The sequence below is a fragment of the Dunckerocampus dactyliophorus genome, chromosome 19 (assembly GCF_027744805.1).
Source record: "Dunckerocampus dactyliophorus isolate RoL2022-P2 chromosome 19, RoL_Ddac_1.1, whole genome shotgun sequence".
Taxonomy (NCBI): domain Eukaryota; kingdom Metazoa; phylum Chordata; class Actinopteri; order Syngnathiformes; family Syngnathidae; genus Dunckerocampus; species Dunckerocampus dactyliophorus.
Genome location: NC_072837.1, coordinates 18945930 through 18960000, shown reverse-complemented (window position 1 = coordinate 18960000; position 14071 = coordinate 18945930). Strand labels below are relative to the sequence as shown.

At 44.0% G+C, this 14071-nt stretch overlaps 1 protein-coding gene across 6 annotated transcripts in view; it reads right to left on the bottom strand.

Moving 5' to 3' along the window:
* Positions 1-14071, bottom strand: part of LOC129171932 (MAM domain-containing glycosylphosphatidylinositol anchor protein 2-like) — a 215218-nt gene that overhangs the window by 82117 nt on the left and 119030 nt on the right. For 3 of the 6 annotated variants that reach the window (XR_008566863.1, XM_054761097.1, XM_054761096.1), the window contains exon 9: positions 6837-7157. The exons of 1 other annotated variant lie outside the window; for it this stretch is intronic. Coding sequence is in view for 4 of the 5 variants with exons in the window: in XM_054761097.1 (XP_054617072.1) it covers positions 6837-7157 (321 nt within the window). In the remaining variant the exon portion in view is untranslated. The remainder of the gene's footprint in view (positions 1-6836; positions 7158-14071) is intronic. 2 more of the 6 variants (XM_054761098.1, XM_054761099.1) reach the window with 1 other exon arrangement.

Here is a 14071-nt window from a genome sequence, read left to right as displayed (position 1 = left end):
TTATGTTGTTTATGTTGTTTATGTTGTTGATGTTGGTTATGTTGGTTATGTTGTTTATGTTGTTTATGTTGGTTATGTTGGTTATGTTGTTTATGTTGGTTATGTTGTTGATGTTGGTTATGTTGTTTATGTTGTTTATGTTGGTTATGTTGGTTATGTTGTTTATGTTGTTTATGTTGGTTATGTTGTTGATGTTGGTTATGTTGGTTATGTTGGTTATGTTGTTTATGTTGTTTATGTTGGTTATGTTGGTTATGTTGGTTATGTTGTTTATGTTGGTTATGTTGTTTATGTTGGTTATGTTGGTTATGTTGTTTATGTTGTTTATGTTGGTTATGTTGCTTATGTTGTTTATGTTGGTTATGTTGTTTATGTTGGTTATGTTGGTTATGTTGTTTATGTTGTTTATGTTGGTTATGTTGGTTATGTTGTTTATGTTGTTTATGTTGGTTATGTTGGTTATGTTGTTTATGTTGGTTATGTTGTTTATGTTGTTTATGTTGTTTATGTTGGTTATGTTGGTTATGTTGGTTATGTTGTTTATGTTGGTTATGTTGGTTATGTTGTTTATGTTGTTTATGTTGTTTATGTTGGTTATGTTGGTTATGTTGGTTATGTTGTTTATGTTGTTTATGTTGTTGATGTTGGTTATGTTGGTTATGTTGTTTATGTTGGTTATGTTGTTTATGTTGTTTATGTTGGTTATGTTGGTTATGTTGGTTATGTTGTTTATGTTGTTTATGTTGGTTATGTTGGTTATGTTGTTTATGTTGGTTATGTTGGTTATGTTGTTTATGTTGGTTATGTTGTTTATGTTGGTTATGTTGGTTATGTTGTGTATGTTGGTTATGTTGGTTATGTTGTTGATGTTGGCTATGTTGGTTATGTTGTTTATGTTGTTGATGTTGGTTATGTTGGTTATGTTGGTTATGTTGGTTATGTTGTTTATGTTGTTGATGTTGGTTATGTTGGTTATGTTGTTTATGTTGTTTATGTTGTTTATGTTGTTTATGTTGGTTATGTTGGTTATGTTGGTTATGTTGTTTATGTTGTTTATGTTGTTTATGTTGGTTATGTTGTTTATGTTGGTTATGTTGGTTATGTTGGTTATGTTGGTTATGTTGGTTATGTTGTTTATGTTGTTTATGTTGTTTATGTTGGTTATGTTGTTTATGTTGTTTATGTTGGTTATGTTGTTTATGTTGGTTATGTTGGTTATGTTGTTTATGTTGGTTATGTTGTTTATGTTGTTTATGTTGGTTATGTTGGTTATGTTGGTTATGTTGTTTATGTTGTTTATGTTGGTTATGTTGGTTATGTTGTTTATGTTGGTTATGTTGTTTATGTTGGTTATTTTGGTTATGTTGTGTATGTTGGTTATGTTGGTTATGTTGGTTATGTTGTTGATGTTGGCTATGTTGGTTATGTTGTTTATGTTGTTGATGTTGGTTATGTTGGTTATGTTGGTTATGTTGTTTATGTTGTTTATGTTGGTTATGTTGGTTATGTTGGTTATGTTGGTTATGTTGGTTATGTTGTTTATGTTGTTTATGTTGGTTATGTTGGTTATGTTGGTTATGTTGTTTATGTTGTTTATGTTGTTTATGTTGGTTATGTTGTTTATGTTGGTTATGTTGGTTATGTTGGTTATGTTGGTTATGTTGGTTATGTTGTTTATGTTGTTTATGTTGTTTATGTTGGTTATGTTGTTTATGTTGTTTATGTTGGTTATGTTGTTTATGTTGGTTATGTTGGTTATGTTGTTTAGATATTTGAGCTGTCACAAAAGCAAAAAAATGGTGTCAAAGTGAAAGTTATGCTTGAAATGTATCCTTTCACAAAAAGCTGTTTTTCTCCCTTTTTTAGTCAGGAACTGATATTTTCCTGAAACGTACCTGCTGTATGTTCCATGTTGATGTAACCAAACAACACAATGTTGTGTGTGCCTTGAAAGATCAGCCCAAAGGCTGGGGGGGATACAGTTTGACAAATGGCTGGGATTGAAAGAGTTGACTGTCATCATGCTAGCTATATTGTCATTGTGTGTATGGCGTTTGTTTGTAGCGTGACTTTAGCGTAGGAAAAGTTTCTTGCGAGACGTCGAAAGGGAAGAGCAGGTAGGCCGGGATAAAGAAGAATTCCCGTGCATGTAAAGTGGAGCGTTGGTATCTAGGACAGGAGAAGACTTGATAGCTTCCCACTCTCGTCTCTGGAAGCCCGTGGTCCGTGCCAAGCCGGTTTGACTAAGAACATTAGGGCGTCACAGCTGGGGATTTTGGCGTTTGCAATTCTATTAGCGCTAACGGCGGGCGTCTTTTTTGGTCCCTGGCAGCCACAAGACAGATGCAGCTCTGTTTTTTTTTTTTTTAACATATCAAAGCTGTTGACTTGCCAGCGTCGCTAATGCTCTTTCGCTTCACAGGACCGTACCTTCGCCGCCTTGATCAACTTACTCAACGCAGCTTTACACGCAGCGGCCTGGAAAGGAAAGGCGAGGGAAGCGTCTCGCAGGGATTGGCGTGTGCTTACGCACCGTGCGGCAGGCCAAGAGGAAGAAGAAGAAGAAGCGAGGGCTAGCCGCACAGCGACGACACGTAGGGCTGGACGGTGCCGATAGAGCAAATTCTCACAGCGTCGACCCGTCTTCATTTCACGCTCAAACTGAGCCACGCGCTCGCTCCCGTATGGACGCCGGTAGGCGGGGGGGGCTTTGATGGCGGCCATTAAGGCTGAGGCAGAGAAGAAGTGGCTGTGAAGGCAGGATGATTGATTAATAACGCTCTTCATTAGGTGCTCCGCTTGGAAGAAGGTCAGCACATGAAAGAAAGCGAGAGAAGCTCTTATTTAAACGCTAAATCATCATCACTCTTTCACCGCTGGCTGCTTTTTCTTTTCACTTGCACAACATCGCAACACACGACCGGAAGCCTGGATGTGATGTTCACGCGCTCGCACATTTATTTACATCTTTTCAATGAAATGTACTTTTTTTTAAGTAAGAATAAAATGATTCTGAACAACGTCGAGGGTGGGAGGCGGTTATTCATGAAGGAAGGACAACGTTACGCAACGTTAACGCAAGATTCATCTTCGGTAGCATTTATCTTCATATTGTGTGATTTCTTGTAGATATTCACCCAGTTGATTGAAAAATGTTGAATAAAATACAAATACTGCAATAAAACGACGACCCAAGAACGAGATAGCGACACTAAACAACGTCCATGACGGGTGAAGACCATGTTACGCAACATCAATGCAATGTTCCTTTTCGGTCAAATATGTCCTTGCACCAGCATTTATGTTCATACTTCCTGATTTAAAAAGGAACAAAATGCTAAATATATTTTTTTTCAATGAAATTGACTGTTAAAAACATGTAAAGATGAATGAGATGGGAGGGGGTGCTCATGTTGTGCAGCATGAATGCAAGATTCATTCATTCATTCCACCAGCATTTATCTTCATAATCTGTGATTTTTAAGTAAGTATTCGTCTAATGTTTTTGTAAATGAAAATGTTTCGGATAAAAGCGACTAGAAAAGAACAATATAGCGCCCCCAAATGGATGCCACGTTAATGCGGCCCACAAGCATGTATGCGTACATTTTGTATCTTAAAAAGCAACATTTATCAAATGTATCTAGGTGTTTTGAAATAAAGTGTACGAACATAAACCCAAACTGTTTTTAGAAGGCCGTTCTTTCTGCAACACTGCAACACGTTTCAATCATCAGCAAGTTTAGCACAAATCATTCTTAACTTTTCTCATTCGTATCTGAAAATAAATGATTCCTTTTGTGATGCGATTAAAATGTATTTTCAAAATGACTTCATGAGACGGCGACGTTTTACATGAGGTGGTTGTTCGTGAGGGTGAGGATTTCATTCATTTATGAGCCATTCATCCATTCATCCATCTTCTATGCCGCTTATGCTAATTAGTATGCTAATTAGGTATGCTGGAGCCTATCCCAGCTGACTTGGGGCGTGAGGCGGGGTACACCCTAGGCTGGTCATTCCTTTATTGGTGTGATTCATTTCATTGATTACATTGATTACACATTGAAGTCTATTTTGTTTTGTTTCACAATATGAAATATTTAGAAACGCCTAAAAAAAAAATTCTACTAAAAAGGATTTATTTGAATGTTTTGATGTTTTTATTTCCTGCATCACCATTGGTGTCATTCATGATATACAGTATGTGCGTTTTCCACAAATGACTTTCTCCTGGCTTCTGATTGGCTAAGAAGGCTTCCTCGTTCCGAGCTGCAGTGCCACCTGCTGCTTTGGCGTACACCTGCAGCCTGTTAGTGCGCTTTTTCCTGACAGAATGCTTGATATCGGTCCGATTCCTGTCATATTTGCGAGGAGCTGGAAGCTTTCAAGAGGAAACAAACGGCTCTAAAAGTGTTTAAAAAGCCTGTGGGCTGCGGGTTGTTATTTAGTCTTTTTCTTTGCTCTAATTACGCCGCCCTGAGACAAATGTTACACGGGCTGTAATTCCGCTGATCTCCTGCTGCTCTCCAAATCACCGCGCTCTGTTATGGCACTAAACTGCAGATATTTTAATGTGTGGACTTGGCTGCTTACATTTACGAGATGAGCTTCAAGGAGCGGGAAGTCATTTCAACACTTTTGATTAGGAATTCTTCCCCCCCCCCCCGATGCTCCTGGCAAAAGAGCTCGCTAACAGTGGAAATCTTTGTTTGCTCTTTGTGTTGTCAGCATAGCAAAGCAGCTGACCTTTAATATACACCAATATACACGACTGTGCAATCATAATCAATTCAGCGGGAAAAAAAACAAAAAAAACATCCACACGGTCTTCTTCAAAGCTCGTCAAAATCTAATTAATTCTCTTAACCCAGCTCCGAGGGGAAGGAGCGAGCTGGAACGTGAACGCCATAGCAAAGAACACAATGGAACTTCAAGGATGTTGTTTCTCCGCTACAAAACCAGCGTTTTGTTGAATTATTCTGTATTAAAATCTGGGATGAGCTGCTGCAGCTTCGATATCTGCTCTTCTAGGTGCATGGAAATTGGCTCAGTACGTTGAGGAACGCCTACAAATGCCTTTATGCTACCGACAATAGCATCTCTGCGGTTGCCACGGTGACTCGGAATTAGCTCCTTGTTTCAGGAAATAGCGCCGCCACGGAGTTTAGCCACAGCAACAGCTAACGTTAGCATGGCTGTTTATCGTGCTAATTTCTAGCTAGAAACAGTACCTGGTAGCTCTACGTTATTATGATTTCATATCAATGGCGGTGGGTGCTAGCGTAGTTGTTTCGAGTAGCATGCTATGTTTATACAACCCCTGCTGTGCACAACACAGTGACGCAGAATTAGCTTCTTTAGCATATTTGATGTATTTCACTCCTCTGACCATGCCTCTCAGTCCTGGCACCGTTCCTCCTCCTCATCCTCCATGAACCGAAGATTCGTGTATTTATTATTTATTTATTTTACAGCTGCAAGGTCTACCTTCCTTCAGCACGTCCACAAGACGGTTGGCTTCCTCTGCCTTTTGGGTGCAGAACGTTTTGTCGACATTGTGGGTTTTGGCGGGGAGAAACTTGCAAGCTTACAAAGACTGCAAGCTGTTCGCTAGCATGACACCACAGGAGACACGGCAGGGCGGCACCAAAGAGATTGATTGACAATGGTCTCCAGCCAATCAGGACGCAGAAGACAATGGGCGGTGCAGACAGAAGAGGGGGGAAGAGAGACAGCGGCGCCACCTTGTGCAGAACTACGACACTCAACTTCCCACAATGCAATTCTTCTTAAAGGGCCAGACTCGGCCTGGAACAGCATTCATACGCTGTAAAAACAAATATTCAAAAAACACTAAAATTGCCCTCAAAAGAATATGTGCAAGTCAGCGAAAGGTCAACTACGTTAGCGCGGGGGAACACTACTTCAAAAAGTACCTGCTCATACGTACTTCTTTCGAGCTCGTTTGCAGTGCTTGCACGACCTTTGTGACATTCAAAAACCGATCAATTGAATCAATTGAATTGTTTCTTATTGGTGATTTAACAGCAGCAGGCTTACTCGTACTTTCATGGTGACACGCTGCGATGCGGTTGACTGCTACTACTTCCTGGCTGCCTTTCATTTTCCTCCTCTCCGTCATCTCCACCGTCTTTTTTTCTTTTGCCATCCCGGAATGAGCGACGCCGCTTTGAATCCCCCGACGTTCATCATTGGAAATATTCTGTTCAAATCTCCATAAATGAATAGCAAATGAATGGCGGTTGGCGAATAAATTAGCCGCATGCTAATTGGAGGTGAGGAAATCACCAAGGAAGGACGGAGACGGGAGCAGCACTCGTGGGAGGAGATCTGGGTGGGGCTAAAGACGTTGTTGTCTGTTGATTGGTCGGCAGAAATGTTACGGCGCTATTTACGTAGCTGAACGCAACACAAACTGTACGGTGGTGACCTTTCCCCACTCACTAGATAGGACAGTGCTTCTCAAATAGAGTGGCGAGCCCCCCACAAGGGGCGTGAGAGGCAGGGGGAACTACTCGTAACATTTCTTTAAGGTTGGCGAGTCTGTTCGTGTCGTTATTGATGCTGGTGCTAAATCAGTAGATGTTACCAGGTTCCAATACTATTTCTAGTCTGGGGGCAGGGTTCACCCTGGACCGGTCGCCAGCCAATTGCAGTGAAAACATCTCTGACCGAAGATAACTGAGAAGCACTGTCTTCGCTTAAAAGGCGGAGCCACCAGGAGAAAAGCGCATGGGCGTGACAGGAGTTCTTCAATGGGAGCCCGTTCAGTTTGAGCCACAGCGGACCGGAACAGCGGAAGATGCACTCACATTGCACGATGAGCTCCACCACCGCCTCCCGGGGCTTGACGTTGAAGCCGTTGTACTGGCTGGTCTGGCAGCGGTACGAGCCGGTCATCTCGCGCGACACGTTGACGATCCGCAGCACGCCGTCGTATGTCTCCGTCTGCACGCTCCCATCCGGCATGGCCGCCTCCTTGTCGGCCCGCGACCACAGGATGATGGGCTTGGGCTTCCCTGAAACAAGGCACTCCAGCTCCACGGTGTCGCCCTCGCGGGCCACCAGGGGGGACTTGCCCCGGGGGACTGTCAGGTTGGGGGGAACTAAGAAAGAGAAAAACAGAGGAGGGACTGATATGGGGCTCTAGAAAGTCAGCGGGCGGGGTAAAGGGTGACGGTCGAATGGGGGATGGCGGTTTGCATGAAATCGACTTTGACCCAACGACCATGGTGGGGGGCGGAGGATGAAGCGTGTGACCAAGCAAACAAAAACAACGAGCAGTGCGATGACTCAATCACGGCTTTCCAAGCACAACCATGGCATCATCACACTTTACAGCGTGTTAGTCCTGTTAGGAAGGCGGCTCAGACACAAGAAAGCAAACGCGTGCAAACAAAATGTACTTTCTTGCTAAATGTTTAATGCGTTGATTGTACGTGCAAAACCAAGAGCATCAAATACCAGAACCAGCAAACGCCTGCTTGAAGACGCCACATTGGGACAGCAGATGGCTCCACACCAAGCTCAAACACGGCAACACCGCAACTTTGCATAGTTTGGAAAGCACGATACACTCCTCTGACCTCGCATGATTGGAAAAGGTGGGCTTAGGCACGGTACACTTGCTCATCCAGGTGGCACTTACATTGAGCCATCCTTACCATGCTCAAGCACGCCCACACCTAGGGTTTAGTTTGTTTAACTAACGTGAATGCTTTGTGCTTGAGCACAATACATTTCCCTGACTTCCCATGATTGGAAAAAGTGTGCTTAGGCACGGTACGTTTGCCCACACAGGCACAAAATGTAGACTTGTTAACAATACTTGTTAACAAAACTTATACCAGGTGATTCTTCCCACACTCAAGCACGCAACAACTCACATTTGTTTTGCTTAACTAACACAAATGTTCTGTGCTTGAGCACGCTTCAGTTCCCTGACCTCTGCATGATTGGAAAAGGGGGGCTTAGGCACAGTACGCTTGCCCATGCAAGTTTCACAATACTTACTATGCTCAAGCACGGCAACACCTAAAATTTGGTTTGTTTAACTTACTGTACATGAATGCTTTGTGCTTGAGCACGATACCCTTCCCTAACCTCACATGAGTGGAAAGGTGTGCATAGGCACGGTACATGTGCACACACTCAGGCACGCAATGTAGACTAACAATAACCCACAACTGACACGGAGTGATCCTGACTATGCTCAAGCACACCAGACCGTAGGTCCATATTATTTGAGTACCGGAAGCCACTCTGCATTTGCACTACACTTCCCTGGTGACAGCATGGTTGGAAAGTGGGGCTTAGGCACGGAACACTTGATTGCTGTTAACCGCCACCTTGCATAATCATCCAAACAAATCTCTCTTTCCCTGCTTTGATTTTGATGTGATGCTCCCTCGTATAATCCAAATGACCAGAAAGACTCGTAGCAACGTAGCAGCAGTGTCAGATCATGAAGTCCTGGGGTGCTAACCGTGCTTTAGCACGGTAAGGAACAACTATGCCTGATTAAGCGTGTTATATTTTTGCTGTACCCACAGTGCACTGTGTCTCAACAAACTGCACCATTTCGATTCACTTCATTATCAAAGCGCACAAAACTGCCCAAACTTTACAACAACAGTGAAGGACGGTAATCACAACCTTGTGAAGTATCGTCATCCTTGCAGTCGGAACCGCCATCATCGTCACGCCAAGACAATCACTGTCATTCTCATCTCCGCCGTTCATTCACATCAGCGTTCAACCACGCAGGGCCACCATTTGCATGACCACACCTGACCTGGTGGAGATTTAGTTTGAATGTGAGCTGAATAATGAAGTGGATGTGTGTGTGCACGTGTGTGCACGTGTGTGCACGTGTGTGCACGTGTGTAAAGGAAGGGAGCAGGTTGCATTGTGCAGTCTGCCTCCTCATCACACAGGCTAGCCAAATTAATTTGTTTAATTAGCAAGCCTGGCAAATAGCATTGGCTCCTGCAGCGCTGTGTGTGTGTGTACAAGTGTGTGTACAAGTATGTGTACAAGTATGTGTGTGTTTTCACTTCAAACCATCAGCCTATTTTGCATCACGGCTCCCAAAAATAGTTTACAGCCAAGCCAGCCAGTCGAGGAGCGAAAATCTCCTCTGCGGCGGTGAAGCCGTGTCACGCGTCCCCCCCGATGACTTTGGGATCGCTGCCATCCTGCCCAAACAATGCGGCTACAGCTGGATGGGAGTCAAGCCGTGTTGGAGTTTGGTCATGATGAAATCAGCGGCAATCGGCGGGAAAATGAAACAAGAGTCCAGTTTTTCCGTCTGCCTTTGGAAGCCATTTCCATACGCGACCTGTCCTTCACGACCAACTGGAGCTTCTCTACGGAGCCGACTTAACAACAGACCTCAAAGCCTGCAATTTAGAAAAACCAACATTGTTTGACTCGTGGCAGCGTCATGCGCGTGATACACTTTGCTGACTTCAGCGTGGTCGGAAAAGGTGTGCTGGACTTCCACCCAGGGGACTGTCGACGAGGAAGGGGCACGAGTCTCGAGCGTCGATGGGAACAGGGACTAACATTCCGATTGTCCCAGGATCGTTCAACGTTTTAATTAGGATTCCTAGTTTTGATGCCCACTTAGCCGACCGGAAGAAATAGCGGTGAACACCAACGAAGAAGAAGCGAGCAGCATGATTATTGGTCACACATTCACGGTGTAGAAAGAACAGAGTACCTCATCTCTGATGCGTTATGTCGGACTTCCTCTCGGCAATCAGGGAAGTCAAAACATAAATGATGTCTGTCTCGTGCCAACGTAACCAAGCGTTTCAGGAAGCTGGCTCATGTGGAATTCAGTCCAAATAGACGGGAGCCACGGCGATCATTAAGGGTGCCGTAACAAAGCTTACACTGAGGCAGCAAACAAAGTATGCTACTTTTGAAAAGTAAGCATCTTTTGTGAAAGTGTACTCCTGTAAAAAGAAACTTAGTAACATTTACCTCCAAGCTGAATGCTTTGATGTTTACAGACTGGTTGCAAATAGTCTTGTGAGAAATTCATAGTAAAGTTAAATCAAAGGTTCACATCATTAAACAATTCATGGAGAAGTTCAGACATTTTATCCAAAAAGAACTTAGCACCCGCCCTCATTGAAACCATGTAAACTTTTATGACCCCGCCTCTTAAAAGCACCGGAATCGAGAATTGTGAGGAACCGGAATCGAAACAAGGAGCCTGAATTGGACCGTAATCGCTCGTGATGTTACGAGAGGTCACGAGCCCACGAGAGGGCTTCAAAGCATGTGCCGAGTAATGGAGTGGGCGCTTCTGCGAAGCGTGTACCGAGGCTCGATTCACTGGAGGGAGGGGCCGGAAATGATGACGTCCGACGCCTCGCTGCCCGGCTGTACCACGTGACGGGTTCGGGAGGTGGTTCAGAATTGGCGCGATGCAATATAAACGCAATATAAACCCCTCAGGCTTACACATTACAATGTGGGCTTTTGTGGCGAGTCATTTGAGAGTGAGTCGTTTGAGTGTTTGATGGCGTTTGATAGTTTGGAGAGTTTGGCTAACGTGAGTTTGGAGAGTTCACAGAGCAGATCTAAGATTAGATATCGTATCAAGAGGATGAATCCTGCGTGCCGTGTGAAAGGATATTGCCGAGGGCCGGAGAAGCTGTGTCAAAGAAGAGGAATCGCCTGAAACCAAAAATCATTGAGAGACTATTATTTTTGAATAAAAATCAATAAAATATCCTGTGTTCCGTACATCATTGTCCACGTTACACAAGTATGCATCTTCGCTGCCCTCTTCCTAGTTCCACAAGCACTTTAACTGTCCCCTGCCTGTGTAAGCCCGTGCCAAGTAGCCATATCACATGACACTGGACGCATTCACGGGCAAGAACATTCACGATTTTTTAATATATGTTTTAGCATACACTTTGTTGATTCATTATTTGGTGTACATTTTTTTGTTGTACTTTTGTAGTCGTTTCCAGGAGCCAGAACAGATGTCAGAATTCAATGCATCGCACATGAAGATACTTGTCTGTGGTTGGATCCAAGGCCAGCAGGAGGTTTCATGTGCACATGAAGCTTCAAGATATGAACCCTTTCTCGAAACAATTGACTGAAATGGTTCAAAGCCTCATGAGGCTTCTTCTCGCCATCACTAGGAATCGTTCAAATTCAAAGGATGCTCAATCCTAGTTCCAAGTCACCAACTTGTCGTGATGAAGGAAACCCCTCATCACAAAGAGTTCCTCCAGGTGACATCATACTGACGGGGGTCGAAGTAAGGGACCAAAGATGGTCAACACCATTTTTACTGATTTTTACACATCCCCTGGGTGGCGATAATGTGATCTGAAACATTGCTCACAACACACTTTCCCGCTCTACGCCCATTTCCTTGGGATGAACATGCATCATGATCCCCATGAACTCAATTCATGAACTTCATTCAAGAAACGACCAAGTTGAACTGACACAGGGATATACACAAGGGACATTTTTGTTTGTTTTGGGGGTTTTGGGACCCCCAAAGGAAGGGAATTATATTGTAGAATGACTCTTTCTGTGAACTCCAATTGCACTCAAGGAGAGTTCAACTTGACCTGAGGTTCTATAACAGTTGTTCTTTCATAAGATGTGTTAGCACTTCACACATGAAGTATGCCAATAGCGCTATTTCCACAGATGAAAGGATGTCATGTTATCATTTGTGATCGTTTCTATTTAACTGTTGTTGAATAAACTGTTAGTCCTTAATGAGCTAGCATGCGTCTACTTGGACCACTTGAAGCTCCTCTACAAAGCTGCCAACAATAAGCCTCAAACTGCAATACTTTTTTTTAAGCCGCTGTGTTAAGTTACCACTTTGAGTGGCGTGCCTGAGGCGACGGCGTGGATGGACGAACACCGTTGACATTAAGAAGCAGGGGAAATGTGATGTGTATGAGTGGTTACCAAGGCAACGAGGAGCTGAAATGATTCTAAGTGAGCAATTGTCAGCGATAAAAACCAAAATGCAGCCACAGAAGGAGACTAATTTCACCCACTTGTGCTCACACTCTTCTACTCGCTTGACGTCGAGCTTGCTGACACGTTCTAAAAACGTGCTACGCCAACACTCCGCAACTAGTGGGAGGGAGAGGGGCACCTGCCGACTGTTCTGAAAGCCAAAACGCTTCGCCGTGTCCAGCAGATAGTTGCAAAGTTTGGCCGACTGCCTGGTGGCGGCGGTCAGCTGGTGGACAGTCTGCTCCATCAACACTGACGACGAGCCAAATGGTGTTGGGACAACAAGGGACAGACGCACGAAAACACTCTTCATGAACTTCATGGAGTCAGCGAAGCAAACCGGTTTTCAGCCTGCAGCAGCTTCTTATTTCCACAATCGGCACCACGCCTGGAAATGAGCAAGGCTGCTGACTCTTTCAAAGGCGATAAACAACTCAAAGTTCCCAGGGATGTTGGAAAATAAGCTGTTCTCTTCACCTGCATATTATTCAAAACAACAAAGGGGAGCGTCTAAAATTCTTAGAAAATGAAAAAAATAACTAAAAGCAAAAGAATAAAAATAAAAAATACTTTGAAACTGGAAGGAATCTGGAGAACCATCGAGTTCCGGAAAAAAAACATTTTCATAATATTCTCAAAAATGAAACTAAAAATAAAAATGATAATAAACAACTAAAAATAAAAATCATTCTTAGAAACTGCAAGGAAAGTGGAAAACCATCAAGTTCCAGGAAAAAAGAAACATTTTCAGAATATTCTCATAAATAAAAATACAAATAAAAGTAATTCTTAGAAAATGTAAAGAAGGTGGAAGACCATCAAGTTCCAGGAAAAATCTGTATTATTAAGAAAACTAAAAATAACAAAAACAAATCAAATAAAACTAATCCTAGAAAGTGTAAGCCATCAAGTTCCAGGAAGCTCCCAAGCCACATTTGAACTGGTTCTACTCCCACGCTCCCCTACAGAAAGAAGGACTGTAAATAAACCCAACCTATGTTGGGCGACAGACCGGTCACTCTCTGCCATGCGTCTCCGCTCCAAAAAGCAGCAGCACATGCCCGTCTGTGCAGAGACAATGGCGGCGGACAATCATTTCAGTCTGTTGCTGATTGCTATTCCCAGCGTGTCTCCACTAACTGAGGCCGCCTGGTGTCAGGAGATGACAGATTTTTTTCCTTGCAGCCAACATATTTCTCAGCGCTACGCGTCGCTCCCAAACAGCACGATGATGTACAGGCTGAGTGACGGGCAATCATCCATTAGCGGATGGCGAAGAGGTGAGTAGCCATCATTACCCCTAGACTCTCAGCACGGATTAGCCGGGCCAATTATCGGCGTGTGCCAGAGCAAACTCGGGCCATTAGCCGCCGTCTGCACCGCATCCGCCACATCCATGCTTTCTCTCGCTACATCACGACCTTTCTCCGAGGCTGAGATGCCCACCACCAGGCTACTGAAAGCCAGCGCCCCCTGCCGGTCGCACCCCGCCCCGTGCGGCATCTCAACTGGACCTGGGCGCCCTAAAACATGTCAATAAGTGTGTTTGTCTTACCAAAGCGGTGCGCAAGCACATCATCTTCCTGGTCTCCATGGCAACGCTGCTATCTCTGCCGCTTGTATGCACTCGCAGCTCCCAGCACAGTCGCTCTGTGTGAGTGATGAGGACACCAGGAAGTCGATGACAGGAAGAGTCTTGCACCTCTGGGAGGAAGGGGGTCCCGTGGGTGTTCTGTGGCTATCATTCTCTACTTTATCTTGTAATCAGTCACACGCACGCACAAACACAACACGCCCTGGGGTGATATACTACTACTGCTTGGAACAAGGAACTAAATTGGAGAACATCAACTTCAGCCCTGAAGCGTTCAGCACCACAGGAAGTAGCAAAGAACGCATGTTTTACTCTAATCCTCCTAACAAGTAAGCATGAAGTGAGAAAAAATGGTGACGAAGTCTGAGGTTCAGAGCTAAAGCCTTGAAATGTGCAGGCTAACTGTCGCTAAATGAAGGAAGTCCAAGTGCAGCC